The sequence below is a fragment of the Haemorhous mexicanus genome, chromosome Z (genome assembly GCF_027477595.1).
Source record: "Haemorhous mexicanus isolate bHaeMex1 chromosome Z, bHaeMex1.pri, whole genome shotgun sequence".
In the NCBI taxonomy this organism is placed as follows: Eukaryota; Metazoa; Chordata; class Aves; order Passeriformes; family Fringillidae; genus Haemorhous; species Haemorhous mexicanus.
In genome coordinates, this window is record NC_082381.1 from 6,090,350 (window position 1) to 6,112,912 (window position 22,563).

The 22,563-nt window shown below is 44.7% G+C and overlaps 1 protein-coding gene across 8 annotated transcripts in view; it reads left to right on the forward strand.

Annotated features, from left to right (window-relative positions):
• The window catches only part of ZNF462 (zinc finger protein 462), an 88,267-nt gene that overhangs the window by 26,379 nt on the left and 39,325 nt on the right, over positions 1–22,563 (forward strand). For 7 of the 8 annotated variants that reach the window (XM_059836812.1, XM_059836817.1, XM_059836816.1 and 4 more), the window contains exons 2-5: positions 13,161–13,411; positions 14,056–19,577; positions 20,440–20,604; positions 22,352–22,455. In XM_059836812.1, the coding sequence (XP_059692795.1) occupies positions 13,192–13,411; positions 14,056–19,577; positions 20,440–20,604; positions 22,352–22,455 (6,011 nt within the window). In that variant the 5' untranslated portion in view covers positions 13,161–13,191. The remainder of the gene's footprint in view (positions 1–13,160; positions 13,412–14,055; positions 19,578–20,439; positions 20,605–22,351; positions 22,456–22,563) is intronic. The other variant, XM_059836815.1, reaches the window with a different exon arrangement.

Below are 22,563 nucleotides of genomic sequence, written 5' to 3' on the forward strand. Positions count from 1 at the left end.
GAAGAAAGACTTAGCAGTCTGGGCAAAGTCCTCTCAGGAGAAAAGCCTCTCAGATCATCAAAGAATTTGAGTTTTTCTAGCTGCCAGCCCTGCAAAACAAATACTCTCCCTCACCCTCATTAAAAGCTTCCCTAAAACACCAGGTTTTTTTTACCATGTGCATCCTCCACTGCAATGTCAAGTAATATGAGGGTTAGACCACGTTCACCAACCCCAAACCCCATCTCCACTGGTATTCTTCTCTAGAGCTGTGCAGACATTTTGCCAAGTTGACCTAAATTCTTCAGCAAAAGGCCTGGATTCTGTGCAGAAGGGTGGAAATGGCAACTTCAGCTAGAAAATAAATACAAAGATAAATAAAGAGCATCAGTTGTATCCTTGTGTGCGGTGTTTTGATTTACCCTTCCTTCTGGAATTGCAACTTCTGCCATGCTGGAGAGCTTTTTAATTACTTCTTGTGGAAAGTTAGCACTGGGATTCCAGGCGCAGTGGCACAGGAAGGTAGCGTGGCACCACAGGGAAGGGCTGGGGTCTGGAAAGCCACTTTGTGCTGCTGGCTGTGCCACAGACCAGCTGTGTGACTGGAGCCAGGCTGCTTCTCTTCTTTGTCGTTCTCCACTACCAGGTAAAGGAGGAAGGCTTTTTTGTGGTGCAGACTCGCCCAATTTGCTTTTCACACAGCCAGAGCCCACCAACAAGTGTGGCCTGAACTTTGTGAGTCAAATATATAGGTTGTGATTGGATGGAGTAGACTGTCAGCACTGCTGCCTGAAATACTTACATATATCTGCCTTTTTATTTCTTATCTGCCAGTTGAAATCGTGAGCCTTCAGATTTCATTTTGAATTTGCAGCCATTTGAAAACCAGGGAGATACTTCAGTCTTTGACTTACTCTGAGAGCAAGTCACTTCTGCTGGCCTTAATGACTTGTCTGTGATAAATGAATGGAAACCTGAAACATATGATCCTGCCTTTTGTCATGCTCCAGTGTTCCATAAACAGCAGAAGGGAAAATGAAATTTGTGCAGAACTGATTGTACACTTCTCCCATAGACACTTTGTCAATGAGGTCATAAATTAATGTGGAACTTTGACTCTGCCTGCATTCCTGCAAACAAGAACCCACGCCTGAATGAATGCTTGTTGCTAGAAATGAATTAAAAAAAAAAGTTCAAATGCCTCTTATTCAAATGACTTTTAAAAGGGAAAAAAGTTTAGAGTGGACTGCACACCACATTATGTTCTTTTTGTTTCCTCCATACCGTTCAAGGACGTTGGCTAAAAACAAATCAAATGTCTCAGAACACTCTTTGTATGAATTCTGGTGTCATGTATGCTTCTTTTGGGATGAAAGAAACACCTGACTGACAAGGGGTGTTGCTGAAGAGCTGTTCACATAGCTGGACTCTTAATGCAAGGAGAATATGTTGTTTATAGATGTGATTCTCCTTGTCTCCTCTCCATTGGTAATGAAAAGATGCACCCTGTCCCTTTCAACCACCATAATTTCTTTTTTTTTAAACTCTTGAGTCTAGCATAGGTCTTCACACTTTGGGTTTTGCTTTCTGGTTTTCTGCTTGTTCATTTTTTTTCCTTGTTTCCTTTTTTTTGTTTGTTTGTTTTCATCTTTATTCCTTTAGCAGGAACAAGATAGAATTCTTTACGTGGTTCTGCTCTGAACTTAATCCTGCTTTATTTTAAAATTTGCTTGAGCTGAAGGATTCAATGATACTTGATCAACTGAAAGTACTTAGATATGTGTCTTGGAAAAGCAGCAAGTTGGGAAGGTTTTAGGTGCCTTCCCTTTAAGTCAAACTTGGTTACTTTTTTTTTTTTTTAATGGTTCTACAATAATCAGTAAAGATAATAGGAATTATGTACCCATTTTCTTTGGAGCTGTGGAATGCAGCACATGTGCCTTTGTCATTATCATAGGTGAATTTACTTTGTTGAAATCACTGAGAGCCAGAAAACCCTTCCTTTGCTTTCTCAGAACATTACTTCTGAACTTCCCCAGACTAAAAGGCAAGCTAAATTCTGTAATTGTTTGTATCTCATCAGGCTGAAGGTTCTGTTTGGTTAATAGATGGATTTTAAACCACCATAGGGCTTCAGTCTTCTGGGTTTCTTTTGCATATTTTGAAGCCTTTTTTTTTTCCATCTTTCTTAGCTTAAAAATATCTTACCTACTCCTGTCCACTTTTGCATGCAGAGTAAATGTCAAGGCTTGCCTAGCCATGGAGTTATTTAGACAGAGGCACTGCAGTTCCAAACAGCCTTTTTGGGTCCCAAAGCACGTAGCCAAAAGCAGAATATCTATCCTGAAGAGCCACTGTCTCACCAATTTTCAGTAATGCAACAAAATAAGGGTTTTTCTGAGGCCAGGTCTTATTAGAAGACCCATTTATTGGCCATTTATTTAACAGTTCTCCTGAGGCTTGTCTTTATTGCTTCTTATTATACACAAAACCATAATCCTGACAAAGCCTGAGTTGCCACTGGGCTGCCTTCCCTTGAATTTGTCTAAGAATCTTGGTGGGGTTTTAAGTGCATTTTGTTTTCTCCTAATTGGAGCGGGTTCAAATTTTTAATAGGGACACATCTAAGTGCTTTTTTAAAAGTCTCTCCACCTTGAATTTCCCCAAGAATTCTCCTCTTTTAGGCCAGGAAAACTGAAAATCTCTTCCAGTCTCCTCTTCTGTGTTACAAAAATAAAGATTTGGGTGCAGATTCTAGGCTACTCAGTTGTTGGGTGATTTAGTTTTGTTTTTTTTACCTCAAGAGATACTTTTTATTTTGACAGCCTAGTCTTGAACAGAACTTTCCTTGTGAAGAGAGACACTGGGTGTTAAATATGTACTTTGGCAATTATTTACATATTCTGGAGTGAAGTTTTTGCTTCACTTTTTCTTTTATCAGGTGTCATCCTGTATCTTTAAGGCCACGTGAGAATGGTTCTTCAGAAATGAGAGTCATCTTACGACAATGGAGACTGATTATTTTGTTCTAAAATTAGATTTTGTTATCTTCCTAGATAGATTTAAATGCTCAAAGATTGCTGAGTTTCAAATCATTAAGTGCAGAGCATTTGCAACAGCTGAAAAAAAAATAAGGTGTTGTGTAATGGACTTGCAGAAGAGAAAAAAAACTCTTAAGAGTTCTGTAATGTCCACATATTTGCAAGGATTGTAGCTTTTGAAGGATGCAGTTGCTTATAATCTAAGCCCTTATTACAAAGAAAATCAGGGGGTTTTTTATTCTTTATGATCCATTCCCTGTTTGAGTATTTCTTAGGAGAAGAAAAAAGAAATTGGATGTCAGTGGCTGACCCTCAAACAGCTTATTTAAAGCAAAAAGAATTAAACTAGGACAGAAGAGCTCCATTAGGAGCTTCAATTTCTTACCATTTTTGATATAACTGAGCCATAGTACTAGATTTCTCCTTAATTTGAATGCATTCATAGTCATCGGGGACACAAGATGTTTATTACTGGAAAGACATGAAATAAGGTTAACAAGAGGTTGGTTGTGGTTTGTTTTTTATTTTTTTTCTTTTTTTTCTTTTTGTGTGGGAGATTGTTCTTAATTATTACCTGCATAATGAAGTGCATTTTTTTTTACAGACAGGGACTATCAGCTTTTTCCTTGTTTTAATGTAATAGTTTCTAATTCCTCTTTGATTAAGCCACTTTCTGGCTGGGGAACTTTCATTAACCCTGGTTGATTCACAAATGTTGTGATCCATAATTGCAGGTTCACTTGGAATTCCCTTTCCTCCAGCCCTAAAGTACACTGTAGATGTTCCACATGGTTTCTTCTAGAGCCTGTCTGCCATCTATGTATCACATTAATGAGTATGATTATGAGCCAGAGTGCTATTTTAAGACTTGAGCTTTGTATTATTACATCAACTGCAAAAATCTGATTCCTGGAAGGAGTAAGTGAGTGAAAATGGGGAGTAAAAGGGGCAAGGTTCTCATTTGGACCCAGCATATTGCACTCATTGTGCACCTCAACATGCAATCCAAAGGATTATATGTATACCTGAAGTTGTTTGGGACAAATAAGTTGTTATTTTGAGCAATGTGTTATCAGCAACTTGCTCCTCCTTTTCTGCAGCATCCCTTCTAAGCTGGCAGGACCAGCATCTTGCTGCCACCAGCACAAAACAGACAGGGGACCTTCACTTGCCCAGGTGGAAAAGAACTCTTGGGAGGGGTTGTCAGGGAGAAAAGGTGTCACCCTAATGGTAATCACTGGTCTGAGATCTGTCAAGTGCTGGAAAAGTATATGTTCTTTTACCTGGGGCAGAGATTCTGGCTGCCATGCTGCGTGTGAGTCAGTGGGCAAATAAAACTCTGTATTCTGTCTGGTATTATAAATGGGTCAGTGATGGATTTGTATTACCTGAGGAAATGAACTGGCGGACAGAGAAGCTTCTGCTTGCTGCCCTGCAAATGTCAAATATAGCAGAAAGCTTGGGGGAAGGGGAGGGATAGCTGGAGACAAAGGCAGTGTTAAAATAGCCAGGGTGTCAGTGGAGCTCCTCAAACAAGCATGTGCTTCTGGGGGGGGGGGGGGCTGGGAGAGCTGAACAATCTTTAGATTTCGTTAATCAGTATTTTCTTACCTTCCAGCAAGGTTTTAGCAGTGGATCTTGCTTTATAACTGGAGTCATGCATGAGGTGGGTTTGGGCTTGCATAAGGTGGTGTGCTGTTGCACCCAGCTTTGCTGGCCAGTACAGAACATGAATTATGGTGCTTTAGTTTTATGGGGTTAAAACCATTCCTCTGAAAGTCCTTTTCCATCCTCTCCACAAGCTCTCTTGTACTTTTAAAGTACTTCTGGAGCATGTAAGATCTCTGGATGGACTGAGGGAGAGGGCTTCTTACTTCCCAGAGCTCTTAGGAAGCTGAGCTCTTATGGGTGTGACAGACAGGCAGAGGGCTATGGCTCACCTGGATCTGATCCAGGCAATGTTCCTTTGGTTCCCAGCTGCCCTGTGAACTTCTCTTAGCGAGTCTTGAGTGACCAAACAGGGTAACGTGGTGCCAAATTAGGAAAGTGATCTCTGGCTGGAAGATTACTCCTCTCACCAGCCAAGTTCAATTTTTGTCACCACGGCTACACCACGTCCAGTTCAGTTTCTGCACCTAGAGGAGGAACATGAGTCCAGAAAAACAACTTTTGACATACAACTTTCAAGCTAGTGATATTCTGGCTTTATTTGGCATCACATTTTTTTTAGTTGGAGGTCCAAGGCAGAGCTTTGCCCTTTGCATTTGTGGTTTCTGAGTGCTAGTGACTTGGTTTTCACCTCTATGACTACACTCACAGTGCCTGCATGTGTTTTAAACCAGCTGTGTTGGCTGGTCTAATCTCAGATCTCTTAAGATTAAAATTCTGTGGCCCCTAAAATAATCCAGCAGTTTCTGTGTTCCCATGGTTTAGCCCTGTCACCAGTTCATAAAGCTGTATTTAGCCTCTGTAAAAATACCATGCTTCTTGCAAACTGAGATTTGGTCCTCTTTAAGGCTCACAGCACTGCCAGTGACCATGGAACGGAGCATGGAGTTCAGGGTGAAAGGCAAGATTACCTCTGAAGGCACTGGAGGGTGTTTTAAGGGCAGATGGCTATCAGCAGATAATCTCTTCTCTCTTCAGACTTTGTGACTGTTCTTTCAGCCCACGGTCCAGTGGGGTATGTGGTGGAGTTTGTCATGTCTGGTTTGCCACTGGCAGGACCCCGTTTTAAACAGCTCCGACTTTTCCTGGCAAGGAAGAGGTCTTTGCTGGGGTTGTGCCAAGATGAGGAGCCTGCTCCTCCCCTGCTCCTTCCAGGGTGAGGCTGGTAATGCATCCTTTGTGTGAAAGCTCCTGGAAGGTATTTGCAAATGCATGAGAAGGAATTAGGTTGTTTCTGGAGTACCCGGGCAACGGTGCTACCGTGTTCTTCAGCACCACCTACTGACATCCTCCTCTCCCTCTCAACTCAGCACACACCGGGGTTTACACCTCTTTCTTACTCGAGGTAATTAACACTGCACTCTTGGCTGGAAATTAGAAACCCCAGACCCCAGTGCATTCAGTTCCATTGTGCCATATGGGGAGCACTAATGAGCAGGGTACAAAAGCCAAGCTGCTTGGCTCTGGTGTCTGTTTTCCTCGCCTGGGCCAGCCCACTTGCCCCTTGTGTCTGTGGAGAAGAGCACTAAGGGGCTGTGGATTGTGTTGGGGAGGTGAACGACTTGGCTTATGTCCTGTTAGTACAGGAACCAAATGGCAAAACCGCATTTCTGCTCTGAATTTTTGCCCCATCCTGTTTCACCTCCCTCTTAAACTAGTTTTGTGCAGCAAATTAATTATCATACTTCATAAGGGAGAAGGTCCTACTCTGACCATCAGTTGTTCAGATTCTCATATATATATATATATATATGTATATATGTATATATGTGTGTGTATATATATATATATATATATATATATATATATATATATATGTTTAGTGTCTTTCTGAATTCTGTAGGGATTAGTAACTTGCCATGAAAGTAATTCAGAAGATCAGAAGAACCCATCCTAGCCTTGCTTGGAGCAAGAGCATTTAATGTTTGAGAGCCTTTCTCATCAGGGAAGTTCTTTATCCTCAGACTCTATTGCCTATGCTCTGTATCATGGACTGCCTCACAGCTAACCCAAAGGAAAGGGACAAAATAGGCCAGAATTGAAATTTGTATGACAGTCTAAGTTTGTAATTTAATAAGACTGTGGCATTTTATTTGCAATCTGCTTTTATTTCAAAAGTTTGAAGTTCGAAAGTACCCTTCAGGCATTTGGATGGCCTCTTAATGTATTTTTTTTTAACAGATCATGTATATATGGAGCCCCCAGGACAGAAAGAAAGAGAAGAAACATTATTTGTGAGAAAAGAAGGAGTCATCAGCACTTAGGTAGCTTGAATCAGAAAAGCCCCATCAGAAGCAGACAGATAGGTGCCACTATCTGTGATGCTCATTTCACACCTTCTTCTAAAATCCATGGTGTGCCTTTATTCTGCTATGGTCTTACAGTGAGATAGCTAATAGGTATTAATATTCAATTGCTACGTTTTTCTGGGATTTTGGAGTTTCTGTTTATTTCTTTTGCCTTTTTTCCACCCCCATTTTTGAGAAGTCACAGTCATGGGGAACCAGTTGAGTTGATACCAGCATATCAATCATTTGGACCCATTTAATATCATTTGAGAGGTGCTGTGAATCCTTGTTTTCTTGAACTGGAAAAAAAAAAAAAAAAAAAAAAGAAAACCCAACCATGCTTCTGGCAGCAGTGAGAATCATTTCTTCCATGAGCTTTAAGAATAATATGGTTTATATATTTTTTTTTAAGGTAGAAGATTTTGCAAGCTGCAATAGATTCAGTGTGGTATTGGTGTCTGGATTCAGGAACATAAATAAATATCAACTGCATGGGAGTTAGCCCTCCTATTTTCCAAGACAGAGAGATTTCTGATAATGTACAAAGCATGTGTAGAAGACCTCCTTTTGTGAAATCAGACCTGAAACCCACTTCAGGTTCAAACAGTCTTTCAGGTAGCTGGATAAGGACATTTTAGGAAGAAAATGAGTTTGTGTCTTCTCAATTTAGATTGTTTTTATTATTGATTTGTAATGGATCTCCAATAGTAAAGCTCTTCCTGAAAATACCTTACATTTTGATATACATTTCCATGTAAATCAAGGGAAATATTTACTGGAAGAATGGAATCACAGGCATCAGCTCTCTTATGTCCTTAACTGTTGAGTTTCAGAATGGAACAAACAACCCAAAACTGGATGTATGGAGATATTGATAAGTAAAGCTGTAATCAGTGAAACAGTTTTATCATTAATTCCTTCACAAGAAAATATGAACCACAAAGTGTCTAATATACAGATGCAACCCAACCCATGGAGTTCTATCAAAATCTGGTTGTATCGAATAAAAAAGAAAAAAAATAGTGAAAAAAGAAATGGTATTTCAGTTTAGTTTATGTTGTTACCACATCAGAGAAGTAACTCCAAAGACAGTTCTCAGAGGACCAAGAATTCCAGCAGCTTGACTGGAATTCAGTCATTGAAAACCACCCATGAGTTGAGTAGGTTTACCTGACTGTAGTTGATGGTTGAATTTATTCTCTGAATTCTTAATTAATTATGGAGTTTCCTTTCATAAATGAGAGGTTGGCTTCCTCCAGTTGGAACAGCCCTCAGGTTTCCAGTTTCTCATATGTGTCAGTTTTTTGCATTACTCCTATGATTTTCTTTGTTTAGTCCTAATTTTCGCTGTTGTGACCTTACATGATAAAATGTGTTTAAGAAGAAAAAATCAGGGGCAAAAAAAAGCCCAAAACCCCAAATCCAAATATGAGAGCTGCAGCTCCACTGTACATGGGTTGAACCTGGCCAGGAGCCCAGACAGCGGGGCTGGAAGGTCCTCAGCACAGCTGTAGGCGCTGGTATAAACCCCAGGCTTCTCTAGCAGGGAAAAATACCTGAGGTGTTACTCATGGGAATTTTGAAAACTTGTCTTATCTGTAATTACATGCCGGCAAATTTTGTTTCCGAGGTGTTTGGTAGTTAATTTCTGGAAGGGTGGGGAAGACTGGAAGAACCTCAAGGACCACAGAGTCCAACACTGCTCATGTTCACCCACTAAACCGTGCCCCCAAGGTACACATCCACACATCTTTTAAATACCTCCAGGGAGGATGACTCAACCACTTCCCTGCTCCAAGCTCTGGGGGAAAGAAATTTTCTCTTCAGCTCCACCTTTTTCCTGAGTAAAAGGAATGCTCTGAGTGCAACCTGCAGTTGTAGAGATGAAGAGGGCTCTGATCATCTGACCAGAGGAAGGGCTAGAGAGCTGGAGATGCTTTTGTTTCACATGCAGTGTTACTAATGCTGAGCTGGAAGCTCATGGAGTGTTGTGTGGTCTGACTGACCTTTTTAGTTGTGGTTGTGCATGTGCATATTCTTAACTTGTAGAAGCTCTGCTGACTCCATCTCAAAATATAACGGATGGGTAGTCAAACCACAGAAGCTCAATTTTGAGGTCAGTGCCTTGGGCTTCACAATTAATTTTGTATTTTGAAGCTTTAAAACCAAACTTACTTATGATTTGTACTACTTTGGCTGCTGCCAAATTCTGTAATTACTGTTGTTCAACAAGCACAATTATCTTTTGTTTTGGATTTTTAAAAACCTCAAAATCTAATGCAACTGTGTCTCAGATGTTCTCAGGCGTTTATGAGTGCAGAGAAGGATGCTGTCCTTGTGAGAGCACCTTGTGTCTTTAACATGATGGCTTTGAGAATCTCTGTTGCCCAATGTTTTGAAAGCTTTTTGCTCGTAAGAAAAATGAGAATACCTCCATATTTAAGAAGACATTGTAAATGTAAATTAGCCAGACAAAGGCATTTTAATAATGTTTTGTGAGGTTAGCATTGCATTAGTAAGGGAATTTTAGAAGTCACATATTATTTATACACAATGTGGTCTCAAGAGATTGCTTGTGGATATGTTCAAGGGCTTCTAGGATTTATGGATTCATTTAATGGTGGTTTTGTTTGGTTGCTTCAGGTTTTTCTTCCCACACTTCTGCTGCTGAGTTACTAGATTTGGTAACTCCTGTCTCACTCCACCTCCATTTCCCCTCTAAAATTTTTTTACTGAAAATGTAAAGGGTTATGGAATGAGTTAGCTTAGCTGACCATGATGGAGACGTGTGAACCTCACTGTGTCTCCGTGGCTTGGGATTTGTCTTGACAGTGTTTTAACATCTGCACTTGAAAATGCTCTTTGCTCTTTTCACCGGGTGAGTCTCTCCTGGTGTCATGTCCCATGTGGACAAAAAAGAAGAAAGATGCACATTGTGTTAGAGTTTCTTTAGATGTGTGAGCTCAAACTGGCAGTGTGTGTTTTTAGCCCTTATGCAATGAAGGGAGTTTAAAGAAGAGCATGGAAGTGGTGGAGCAGAATCCCTTATGGAAGACTTCATCCTGCTCTCAGCAGGTGTGATGGGTGATGGAAACATCACACTGAAGTCCCCTCAGCTGATGTTCGTTCCTCACGGGAAGAGCAGCAAGATTAACCTCTTCTTGGGCTTGGTGCTGCCTATGTGGTGCAGACCCTGCTGAGATTGGAGCTGGAACCCATTAGAGAGTCTCCATCAGTTTTGCAATCAGCAGCTATTAATGATATCTCTCAACACAGTGGTTGGTTTAAGCGTGTGTAGACAGCAACCAGCATCCTTAAGGATGCCTTCTCCAAACAGCATTGCGTGCTGTAGATAAATGGAGATGATGGTGGTTTTCACCTCTTGGAGCTGCCAGGATTGTCCTTTTTTTTTCCATATCCTCAGCGTTGGTCTCCCTTCTGGTATTCTATTTCGTAAGCTGGCCTGAAGTTTTCCAAAAGAGACAGAGCTCAGAGCGTTTTGAGGTGATGTTTCCAAAGGGTCTGAAGTTTTCGGGGGGCTGAGGAGGGTGAGGGCTGAGGGGGGGCGACAAAGAGTGAGACTTTTGTGTGTGCACGCGTTGTTTTTCATCTCTTCCACACAATGGAGCTTTCAGAGAACCTCTCTTAAAAGGCATAGCTACAGCCTTTGTGTGAAGGGTGTGTCTGCTGGCAGGGTTTGCTGATGCAGACAGGCTGGGTGGTGATTAACAAAGGTCATTAGACTTTGGAATCTGGCAGGGGAGTGGGGTGGTGTGTCTTCTGCGCCAAGCAGGAGAGCTCCCCAGGGACAGGCCCAGCTGGAGGCTTCCCGCCTGCTGTCCCCCCTCACTCCCCCGCGCCTCCTCCGCCTCCTCCTCCTCCTCCTCCTCCTCCTGCTGCTTCTGGGAGGCTCAGCTGCGTGTCGCCTCTGCCTGTAGGACAGCTTGGACCAGTGTCTTGACGCTGTGAATGCAGCGTTTTGTGGAGCCACATTTTGTCATCCATGGGTCAGGGGAACCCAACCCTGAGGAGATGGTGTGGGGAAACCCAAAGCCTTCTTCTGAAGGAGAGAAGGTGCAGCTTTGAGGGAAAGGCGCAAGGGGAGGAGAGCAGAGACAGGATTTGGAGGGCAAGCCATGTAGGAGAAAGGGAGATGTGATTCTGGGGGATGGTGATTTTTTTTAAAGCATCACCTTCAGGAGGAGGAGTTTAAAAAGGGAGGGGAAAAAAAAAAAGAAAAAAGAGGAAAAAAAGAAAAAAAAGGCTGGTGTGCTTGAGCTGAAGCTGAGATAAGTGAGGCCATGTTGTGCACAGGCGAGGAGCTCTGAGGCTCTGAGTGCAGGAGTTGTCTGAGCTAAAATGGCTGCTCCCAAAGCTCAGAGGACTAGGGCAGCTTAGTGAGTCTTAAAGCTTCAGTGACGCAGGGGCTCATATCTCTTGAAAGTGTGATAAACACATTCAGTGGAGCTGTGGCTTGTTTGGCTGAGATGAAAGGACTAAGCTTGGGGGATGGGTAGTGAAAACTGGATGATCTGCTTTTCTGTGAAGTGCTCTAAATGCAGGAGTCGTCTGCTCCATGGAAAAATTTGTTTTCAGGTCTAATGGACTGTGCTAAAGGAGACGTGGGGTGGGGCTTCACTCACTGCTGTAATTTGATCCAGAGCAGATAGCAACCTCTTCCACACAATTTGGTCTGGTGCTTGCACATAAAAGCTTGAGTATCTCGATTATTTTAACTTTGTTAGCTGAAAAGAAGCTGGTGCAGCGTTCATTTTCTTTATTGGTGGTGAGAGGGACTGGGGGGAGAGAAAGGACACCGTGCAGCCTGCAAAGTAATGTAGGTAAATGTGAGGAGAGCCTCTGTGCTCAGACGGTCCGGAATTTGACTAGCTAGAAGTTTATTTTAGCAGGCTATCAGGAGAAGCATTCTTTCATCTAAAATCCTGGTGCAGTACCCTCTCTTGTTTCTGTGCCTTAATGTTTTGGAGCTTTCGCTTCACTTTGTAGGTTGCTTCCTTCATACTCCACGTACAACAAACACATGGGATTTAAATAGCTGAGGGCTGCCGTTGTGTCTTGGACCTCTGAAATGCTCCGTTTGTCATCCTTTTCCAGCAGATGCATGGAAGTTTAAAGAGGCAATTGCTGTATTAGCATAGGAAGGTGGCTCTTGTGCCTAAGCACTGCACAGGGTAGGAGGGTCTAAGTCTTTTGTTTGGCTTGTGCTTTGTGTCTCCTGTCCTTCACGGCAATGCAACCCTCTGTCGCAGGATTAATTGTCACAACTGAACCACTGTTCCTCACTGTGTCTTGTGTTGCTTTCTACTTGAAGGTATGCGGGGCTTTTGGATAAATCAGGGAAGTCGTAATGGCTCTTGAGTCTTTGTAACTCATGTTTCCATTGTACTTTTTCAGTGTGGTTATTCCTGTTGCTGTCCTTTTCTTCCTGGGGCTGTCTCTATCCCCCAGACTGCCACGGCACAAGGGTCTTGTCCCTAGAATAGACTGAAATGAAACTGTAAACATTTTAACAAAGAGTGGAGGTGCCCTTAAAAGCTTGGTGGAAGTAGGGCAGAGCAAAGTATTCTGCCTTGGGTTTGTGTAAGTGCGTCTAACCTTGCTGTTAGGTCTAGGTTTTCAATATCAGGACAGATAGTGTGCTGTGAAGAAAGACAGGTTTCTCCCTGTGAAAGCTTTTGATGCATAGTACTGAATGAGGCAGGAATTGGCAACTTCCAGGAAGGTTAGTGTGTCTCCTGAAGGCAGAAGCTGCTGTCTTCTGATTGTAAATTCCAGTGTATGGCTGGGAGTAATGTGCCATTTCTCTGCACATGGGCTGTGGTCTTTGAACAAGACCAAATTCTGAAAAACAGCCCCATGTAATGAAAAAGCCAAGAGGACAAAGTCCACTGGATCAGTAGTCACTTGTCAGAGAGTTGTCTGCTCACAGAGTTGAGTCAGCAGCTTGTGAGCTACCTAGATAGGACTTCTTGTGGATCTGAGCAGACGCTTCTTAATAGGGTAAGGAAAGGTTGAGTTCCACGCCACTGTGTTTGTGGAATCTCTGCAAATGACTGAGTCATCAAAAGCTTGGTGTTACCTTGGTGTTCCCAGGATTTGTTCCAAAAGCGCTGCTGTAAACTCATATCGTTCTTCTTCTCTCCTCCTCCTGTTTTTCTTGCAGATTTTTCTAATGTAAAAGATCATCCTGAACCATGGAGGTCCTGCAGTGTGATGGCTGCGATTTTCGAGCTCCATCTTACGAAGACCTAAAAGCTCACATTCAGGATGTTCACACTGCTTTCCTGCAGCCAACTGATGTCTCTGAGGAGAGTCCTACCCAGCCAAGGTCTGGTTCCATCAACGCCAGCAACCAGACCGAGGTTGAATTTTCTTCTGTAAAGGATGAATTCGCAATTGCAGATGACATAGCAGGTAAATCTCAACTCCAAGACTGATCTCAGCTTTTAAGACCTCAGCTCTTACCCCCTATTTTACATGTGTCTTATTTCAGTGTGTTTTGGTTTCTGCCTTAATTGTGGCTTAAAAATCTGCATTATCTTTATGGCTGTGTCAGCAAAGCAGATATCCAGCATCAGCCATACTACTGGCTCTGACCATGGCTTTTATTTCTTGTTTTCTCCCTGCAAATGCAAGCATGGAGGATGGTTTTATTTCCCAGCTTCTTTTCATGGGGTTCTTCATACAGATTTTTCATTTTCAGCTTTTCATGGTTGTTCTTCACTACCATGAACCACCTCAAAATTACAACTTTTGTTAGTTTTCAAACTGAAACTAGTTTTATTCCCCCCCCCACCTGCCGAAGGTCATTTTGGAAACTATCCACCCAAAACTGTACACTACATTCATTTATATGTAGAAATTATGCATAATGGTCAATTTTCTGACCGTTGCCAGGTCTGTAGATATTACCATAAGTGAGTGAGGGAATCCTGTAATGGTTGTTGTCAGTTCAGGGTGTGGTTACATTCCTAAACATACAGGGTGGGTGAAAGAAAAGCCTTTTTTAATTTTCTTTTATTTACAAATTTACATATACACCTTAATTCTCATTTTAGGGCAAAATGCAACAAGTCAGATGGGGACTGGAAGTTTCTATAGCCAGAGCCAGACTTTCTATGGCCAGCATATGGCTCCAAACCCTAAACCAACCAGCAAGTTTTTCCAGTGCAAGTTCTGTGTGCGTTACTTCCGTTCCAAAAACCTCCTCATAGAGCACACACGGAAGGTTCATGGAGCACAGGCTGGGGGGAGCTCAGTGGGGCCACCAGCTTCTAGTTCCCTAAATTACAACATCATGATGCATGAAGGGTTTGGTAAAGTTTTCAGTTGCCAGTTCTGCACCTACAAGTCACCCAGGCGTGCGAGGATTATTAAGCACCAGAAAATGTATCACAAAAACAACCTGAAAGAGAGTTCAGCTCCTGCTGCTGCTGCTGCTGCTGCTGTGTCTGAATCAACGTCTGCTTCTGTGCCAGTGCAGGAACCCTGCAAGGAGCTGCCGGCAGAGGTGGTGGAGCGGAGCATTTTGGAGTCGATGGTCAAGCCCCTGACCAAGTCTAGGGGCAACTTTTGCTGTGAGTGGTGCAGCTACCAGACACCTCGGAGGGAGCGCTGGTGTGACCACATGATGAAGAAGCACCGCAGCATGGTGAAAATCCTGTCGAGCCTGAGGCAGCAGCAGGATGGAACCAGCGCACCTGAGGTGCAGAGTAAGAGTGCCCAGAGTGCCTCTCCAAACTCGAATTACATGTCCATGAACACAACAGGACGTGAGATGTCGAGTGCTAATGTCTCAAACTTCAGGGGATCTATGGGCAATTCACTCATCAGGCCCAACTCTTCTACATCTTCAAAATTTTCTTCTGTGTCTTACCCTCAAATGAAGCCTAAGTCACCTCACAACTCGGGCATGGTTAATTTGTCTGACAGATCCCGCTATGGAATTGCTGATATGACGAATTCTTCTGCTGACCTGGAAACAAGCAGTATGCTAAATGACTCCAGCTCAGATGAAGAGCTAAATGAAATGGACAGCGAGAATGGCTTAAACTCCATGGATCACCAGACCTCAGGAATGTCTGCAGAGCAGCTGATGGGATCTGATGGCAACAAACTATTGGAAACAAAGGGAATTCCCTTCAGAAGGTACATGAACAGGTTCCAGTGTCCTTTTTGCCCTTTCCTGACCATGCACCGCCGAAGTATTTCCCGTCACATTGAGAACATCCACCTGTCTGGGAAGACGGCTGTCTACAAGTGTGACGAGTGCCCCTTTACCTGCAAGAGTTCCCTGAAGCTCGGTGCCCACAAGCAGTGCCACACAGGAACAACATCCGACTGGGACACCATGAACTCCCAGGCTGAGAGCATTGCCTCATCCCTGAATGACAGCACGGTGTCCTACGAGAGTGGGAATATCAACGGCAGGAAGTCAGCCGGGATGATGGAACCCGTGCAGCCGCAGCCGCCCCAGCCGCAACCACAGCAGCAGCAACAGCAGCAGCAGCAGCAGTCGCCCCAGCCCCATTCACAGCATCCATACAAGTGCACGTTGTGCAACTACTCCACCACCACCTTGAAAGGCCTCAGAGTTCATCAGCAGCACAAGCATTCCTTCTGTGACAACTTGCCAAAATACGATGGGCCGCCATCAAATGCACCGCAGGAGAGCGAGGCAGATGCTCACCCCTCTGCCAGCACGGTGAAGAAGAGCCAGACCTCCATCCTTGGGCTCTCATCTAAAAATAACTTTGTTGCAAAAGCCCCTAGGAAGGTCTCAAATGACTTCCCTTTAGATCTCTCTCCCGTGAAAAAGAGAACTAGGATTGATGAAATAGCAAGCAACCTGCAGAGCAAGATCAGCCAAAACAAACAGCAGGAGGATGCTGTGATTAACGTAGAGGATGATGAGGAAGAGGAGGAGGACAATGAGGTGGAGATAGAGGTGGAGTTAGACAGAGAGGAAGAGCAAACAGAACCAATGATAGAGGTTTCCAGTTCTTATGCACCCCAGCAAATGTGGGGCAGGGAGGCTAATGATTCCCAAAAGGAGGCGAGCTTCAGGAGCATGCAGCACGACTACAATTCCACCAACGGGGCGGAGATTGAGCTCACTTTGTCTGAGGATGAGGAGGACTACTACTCTGCTGTCAGCATGAAGGACCATCAGAGCCCTAATGCCTCTGTTCTGGGCAGCCAGTCCAACATGTACGGTACCGACCAGAACAATGAGAATTCGGAGTTCAGTGACTCTGGCAGGCTTTACTATTGTAAACACTGTGATTTCAGCAACAAATCTGCCAGGAGTGTTAGCACCCACTACCAGCGAATGCATCCCTACATCAAATTCAGCTTCAGGTACATCCTGGATCCCAATGATCACAGTGCAGTGTACCGGTGTCTCGAGTGCTACATTGACTACACAAATTTTGAAGACCTGCAGCAGCATTATGGGGAGCATCATCCTGAAGCTATGAATGTACTGAACTTTGATCATTCTGATCTGATTTACCGCTGCCGCTTCTGCTCTTACACAAGCCCAAATGTTAGAAGCCTGATGCCGCATTACCAAAGAATGCATCCCACAGTGAAAATTAACAATGCAATGATATTTTCAAGCTATGTTGTTGAGCAGCAAGAAGGGCTGAACACAGAGTCTCAGACACTGAGAGAGATCCTGAATTCTGCTCCAAAAACTATGGCAACCTCCACCCCCGTGGCTCGCGGGACTGGTGTGCCAGCTGGTTTTAACAAAAGTGCCACCAAGAGTTTCAGTCCTGAATGTGAAAATCAGAAGGAACCTTCAGTCAACACTGTGGTTGTTTATGACTGTGACGTGTGTTCATTTGCAAGCCCTAACATGCATTCAGTTCTGGTGCACTACCAGAAAAAGCACCCTGAAGAAAAGGCCTCATATTTCAGGATCCAGAAAACCATGCGTGTAGTCTCTGTTGACAGGGGCTCTGCCCTCGCCCAAATGTCATTTGAGCTGGGGGCCCCCATCTCCCCAAAACTCTCCAACTTGGGTTCTCAGCCTCCACCACCCCCGCCACCACCCCCAGACCTCTCTACTGAGCTCTACTACTGCAAGCACTGCTCCTACAGCAACCGCTCCGTCGTGGGGGTGCTCGTCCACTACCAGAAGAGGCACCCCGAGATCAAGGTCACGGCCAAGTACATCAGGCAGGCCCCGCCGACCGCAGCCATGATGCGGGCAGGGGAGCTGCCCCCCGGCATCCAGAGGCCGCCGGTGTCAATGCAGCAGCTGGGCCGCGGCGGCTCTGAGAGCTCTGTGAACCCTCCGGAGAACGAGATGTTCTTCTGCCAGCACTGCGACTACGGGAACCGGACTGTGAAGGGCGTGCTCATCCACTACCAGAAGAAGCACCGCGACTTCAAAGCCAACGCGGATGTGATCAGGCAGCACACGGCCACCATCAGGAGCCTCTGTGACCGTGGGCAGAAGAAATCAGCTGGCAGCCTGCCCGCCCACGCCTCTGGCACCGAGCGGGACAAGTCCAAGCTGAGAGCCCTCAAGTGCAGGCAGTGCAGCTACACCTCCCCTTACTTCTATGCACTGAGGAAGCATATCAAGAAAGACCACCCGAATCTGAAGGCCACGGTGACATCCATACTGAGGTGGGCGTTTCTGGATGGCTTGATAGAAGCTGGTTATCACTGTGAATGGTGCATTTATTCACACACAGAGCCAAGTGGCTTGCTTGTGCATTACCAAAGGAGACATCCCGAGCATTATGTTGATTATACCTACATGGCAACCAAACTCTGGGCAGGTCCCGATCCTTCCCCTCCTGCCCTGGTGATGCCAACAGAGATGAAGACCTATAAATGCAGAGACTGCATTTTTGAAGCATCTTCTATTTGGGATATTACCAATCACTACCAAGCATTTCACCCTTGGGCCATGAATGGAGATGAATCTGTGTTGTTAGATATCATTAAGGAGAAAGATACTGCTGAGAAAACCATGCCACAGCCTGATGAAGGTGGGGTCAGGATGGAATCTGAAGACCAGATAGCAACACCACAGATGGATCAGGATGCAGAGTGTGCAGAGGATCCCAGCCTTTCCCATGAAAAAACTGTCCAGCTGGCTTCTGCAAATCCTGCCATCTCCTCCACTCCATACCAGTGTACAGTGTGCCAGTCTGAGTACAACAACCTGCATGGCCTCCTGACACATTATGGCAAAAAGCATCCCGGCATGAAAGTGAAGGCAGCAGACTTTGCTCAGGATATAGACATTAACCCAGGGGCTGTGTACAAGTGCAGACACTGTCCCTACATTAACACACGTATTCATGGCGTCCTCACACACTACCAGAAGCGTCACCCATCAGTAAAAGTCACTGCTGAGGACTTTGTGCACGACGTGGAGCAGTCGACTGACATAGCTCAGAACGATGTGGAAGAGACGAGCAGGATTTTCAAGCAAGGCTATGGTGCTTACCGCTGCAAACTCTGCCCCTACACCCATGGAACCCTTGAGAAGCTGAAAATCCACTATGAGAAGTACCACAATCAGCCCGAGTTCGATGTTTTTGCCCAGTCACCACCAAAGGTGTCTGCCTCAGTGGAGCCAGACATGGTGACTGAAATCAAGGCCTCCCCAGACATTGCTGCTGAGGATGTTGGGGAGGTCTCCATGCCCGCGCCTCATTTCTCCAGTTCTCACTTAGTGTCTCACACAGTTTTCCGGTGTCAGCTCTGTAAATATTTCTGCTCCACCCGGAAGGGGATAGCAAGACACTACCGCATCAAACACAACAACGTCCGGGCGCAGCCGGAGGGCAAGAACAACCTCTTCAAGTGTGCTCTGTGCTCCTACACCAACCCCATCCGCAAAGGGCTCGCGGCACACTACCAGAAAAGACATGACATTGATGCTTACTACACTCACTGCCTGGCAGCCTCCAGGACAGTAAGCGACAAACCCAATAAAGTGATCATTCCATCTCCTCCCAAGGATGACACTCCTCAGCTCAGTGAGGAGCTGAGGAGGGCTGTGGAGAAGAAGAAGTGCTCGCTCTGTTCCTTCCAGTCCTTCAGCAAGAAGGGCATCGTGTCCCACTACATGAAGCGTCACCCCGGTGTTTTCCCTAAGAAGCAGCACGCCAGCAAGCTGGGGGGATACTTCACTGCCGTATACGCTGATGAGCACGAGAAACCAGCCCCAGCCGAGGAGAGGAATGACTTTGAAAAGCCCGAGGTAGAGGCTGAGGCTCAGGAAATCGAGTGGCTTCCATTCAGGTGCATTAAATGTTTCAAGCTGTCCTTCAGCACGGCAGAGCTGCTGTGCATGCATTACACTGACCACCACAGCAAGGATTTGAAGAGGGACTTTTCCATACTTGGAAGTGGCACCCGCTCTCAGAGCCCCGTCTACCAGTGCAAGCACTGTGATACAAAATTGCATAGCACGGCAGAGCTGACGGCACACTTGAATGGTCACAATGAGGAATTCCAGAAGCGTGCCAAACGTCAGGAGAGGAGGAAGCAGCTTTTGAGCAAGCAGAAATATGCAGATGGTGCTTTTGCAGATTTCAAACAAGAGAGGGTAAGGATTTGTGTGTCTGGTCTCTTTCTCTGCCCCCTGCTCCCCACCAGGGAGCCCACCAATGCCCACTTGCATGTTCTCTTTGACAGCCAAATGACCACAGGCTGATGAATGACTCAGAGTGCCAGTGAGCTCCATAAGTCACACATCCTGCTTTAATTTCCTCATCCATCCTCCCTAGGTTCTGTAGGAAACCTTGTTCCTTCCTACCGCTTCCTTCAGTATTTTCTTTATCTTCTTTCCTCCCTCCCACGCTTCTGGAGGGCCATCTGTGTCTGACACTGGCTTGTTCTTTTGTGGCAAGGCTGCCATGTACTTTCACACTCTCTACAAAATGTCCCATCCCCTTCTTCCATGTCCCTCTGAATAACACATCAGTTTTCTTTCAACCTTCTCTCTCTCAGTCCTTTGTCTCATTGAGCACTCGGGATTAGCGTGACACGGATCTGTCTGGTGACAGGAGCTTTGGGCAGGTGCCTCATAAGGAGAAGACCAAATTGTTGCTCCATTTCTTGCCCACTTAACCCCCTTCTGCTTCAGTTTGAAAAAATGCACTTGCGCAGGAAAAGCTTTGCACAGAAGTTGGGGAAGTTCTGGGGTTGTGGAGGAGGAGGAGGCACAGTTTCAGGCCAAACCAAAATGGTCTTCTAGAGGACCACTGTTACCCATAAAATGAATGTTACTTCTGCATAGAGGTCTTGTCCACGTACTTTGTAGGAATTAATGATCTCAGCAGCAATTGACCTTGCAGTTCTGCAAGACTGGGCATCAAGTGTAACATCAGGTCTAAAGTCTGGTCTGTGCTCCTAAAAACGAGGTGGCAAAACCTGCTTCAGTGGTTTGTGCTTGTGTGCTCAAACAGGCTTTTGGACACTTGGAGGATGTTTCAAAACTCAAGGAGAGGAAGGTGGTTGGCTACAAGTGCAAGTTTTGCGTGGAAGTCCATCCAACACTTCGAGCCATCTGTAATCACCTCCGCAAGCATGTCCAGTATGGGAATGTCTCTTCTGTGTCGGCCACTGTAAAGGTAAGAACTCCTGAAAGGGACTGAAACTACTTGCATTGTTTAAAATAAAGGCCTTGTTGATAACCTGTGGAGGGCTCTTGCGAAGCTGGATGGGTTTTGAACTGGGCATTCCAGTTCAGCATAATGTTTTAATCTAACACTGAGTTTCTGAAGTGCTTTTGGTTCTTTTCAAGATGTTTTAACTTCTTTTCACTCTCGATCCAGGGGCACGAAGAATCTTTAATTCTCATTTCTTCCCAGCCACAAAGGAGTTGGTGTCGTTGATGACCAAAAGACGGTTTATGAGCGGGAAACTTTCTCTCAGCTGCTTTATGGGCTACATTTCTGCTTAGTTAAGCTCAAAAAGAGTCGTTTGTTCCCTTTTTTTCTGTATGTATATGATTTTTATTTTAGGAAGATGAAGTGTGCGCATACCAATGTGTGAAGCTGCTTGTGGTGCACCTTTCCACATGGAGTTTGCACGCTGGCTCCAGACAAAACATTCAGTGGCCAGCTGAGCCAGTGATCCCCTCCAGGTGATTGGGTGCAAACGTGTTGTTCCATTCTCCCTGTGGAAAGGGGGTGCTTCTTTTGACATCTCCACGGACAAGTGGTGTTCCAAAGTCTGATTTCCAGGACGTTTATTGGCAGAGGAAGTGAAAGTGAAGCAAGGCTTTGGGAATTAGCTCTTGTCAGAGGCTCCTGCTGCATGAGTGACAGGCCTTTTTTGGTGGCATCATCTGCTTTTTGTGATGAAGCCCTGTCTTCCACAGCGTAACTCTCCCCACCTGAGAGCTTTCATTGCCCTACCACTGACCTTTTCTTACCTTCTCACCGGGTACTCCTGACAGATTCAGATGCTTCTCTCCTAAGAGTCCTTTCCCCCCTCTCCTCACTTCTCAAGTGATGCTTGTGTAGGGTCAGTGCTTTCTTTTGAGTAAATAAAATCTTGCATCAGGGAACAAAAGCTGAAAGGCATGGCCTAAAGAATGTGCTGGAAATGCCTCTTACAGGGTATTTAAGTAGCTTCACAAATGCATGCTCTGGTTAGAAATGGGTAAGGAAGGTTATGAAAGAGAGTTAAAAAAAGGACTTTTTCTGTTTGCTCTATATTTTTAAAAGGTTCTAGGGTCTTAGTCTACCAGCTTGTTTCTTGAGAGTTTGACGCTGATGGACAAAGTCTACTGAAGAGTAGACAGCTGTATTAGTCTGCAGGGTAGCTACAGGCAGCTAGAGCAAAATAAACTAAAATTAACTTCTCTGTAACTTACTAATTATTATCTGATCAAGTTTAGAAGATTCACACCAAGACCATGGAAGGATAGGTTTCTTGGCTTTTTGCATGATCTGAAGAGTGAGATTTTTTTTTTTTTTTACGTATGCATGCATGTACATAATAGATGTAATTATGTTTTTCTCTCCCAAGAATAGGTCTTTTTTTTTCAGAAAGCCATTCATGTGGAGCTTGTGTAGGGATATGTTTAGAGAAATACAGCAGTGGGAAGCCTGGATGTTCTGGTGAACACAGGGGAAAGACTGAGGGGCAGAAGGGAGAGAGAATTGATGGCTTTGGGGGGAGGGGATATGTCTTTTTTAGCAGGAAGCTGAAGATCCTTCAAACACAGCTTTGATGGAGGGTTTTGAGGGAACCAAAGACCCTGGCATTGTGGAATTTACAGAAGCTGAATGTGGAGCATCCCTGGAAGATGAAGCCAGGCCTGGGGGCTACCACTGCAGCCAGTGTGACCGGGTTTTGATGTCTATGCAGGGTCTGCGGTCCCACGAGAGGAGTCACTTGGCTCTCGCCATGTTTGCCCGGGAAGACAAGTACAGCTGCCAGTATTGCTCCTTTGTCTCTGCTTTCAGGCACAAGTAAGTTGTGGCTTTTTTTTCTTCCCTCTCTTTTTTTTTTTTTTTTGGGTTTTTTTTTTTTTGGGTTTTTTTTTTGTTTGTTTGTTTTGTTTTGTTTTTTGTTTCCTA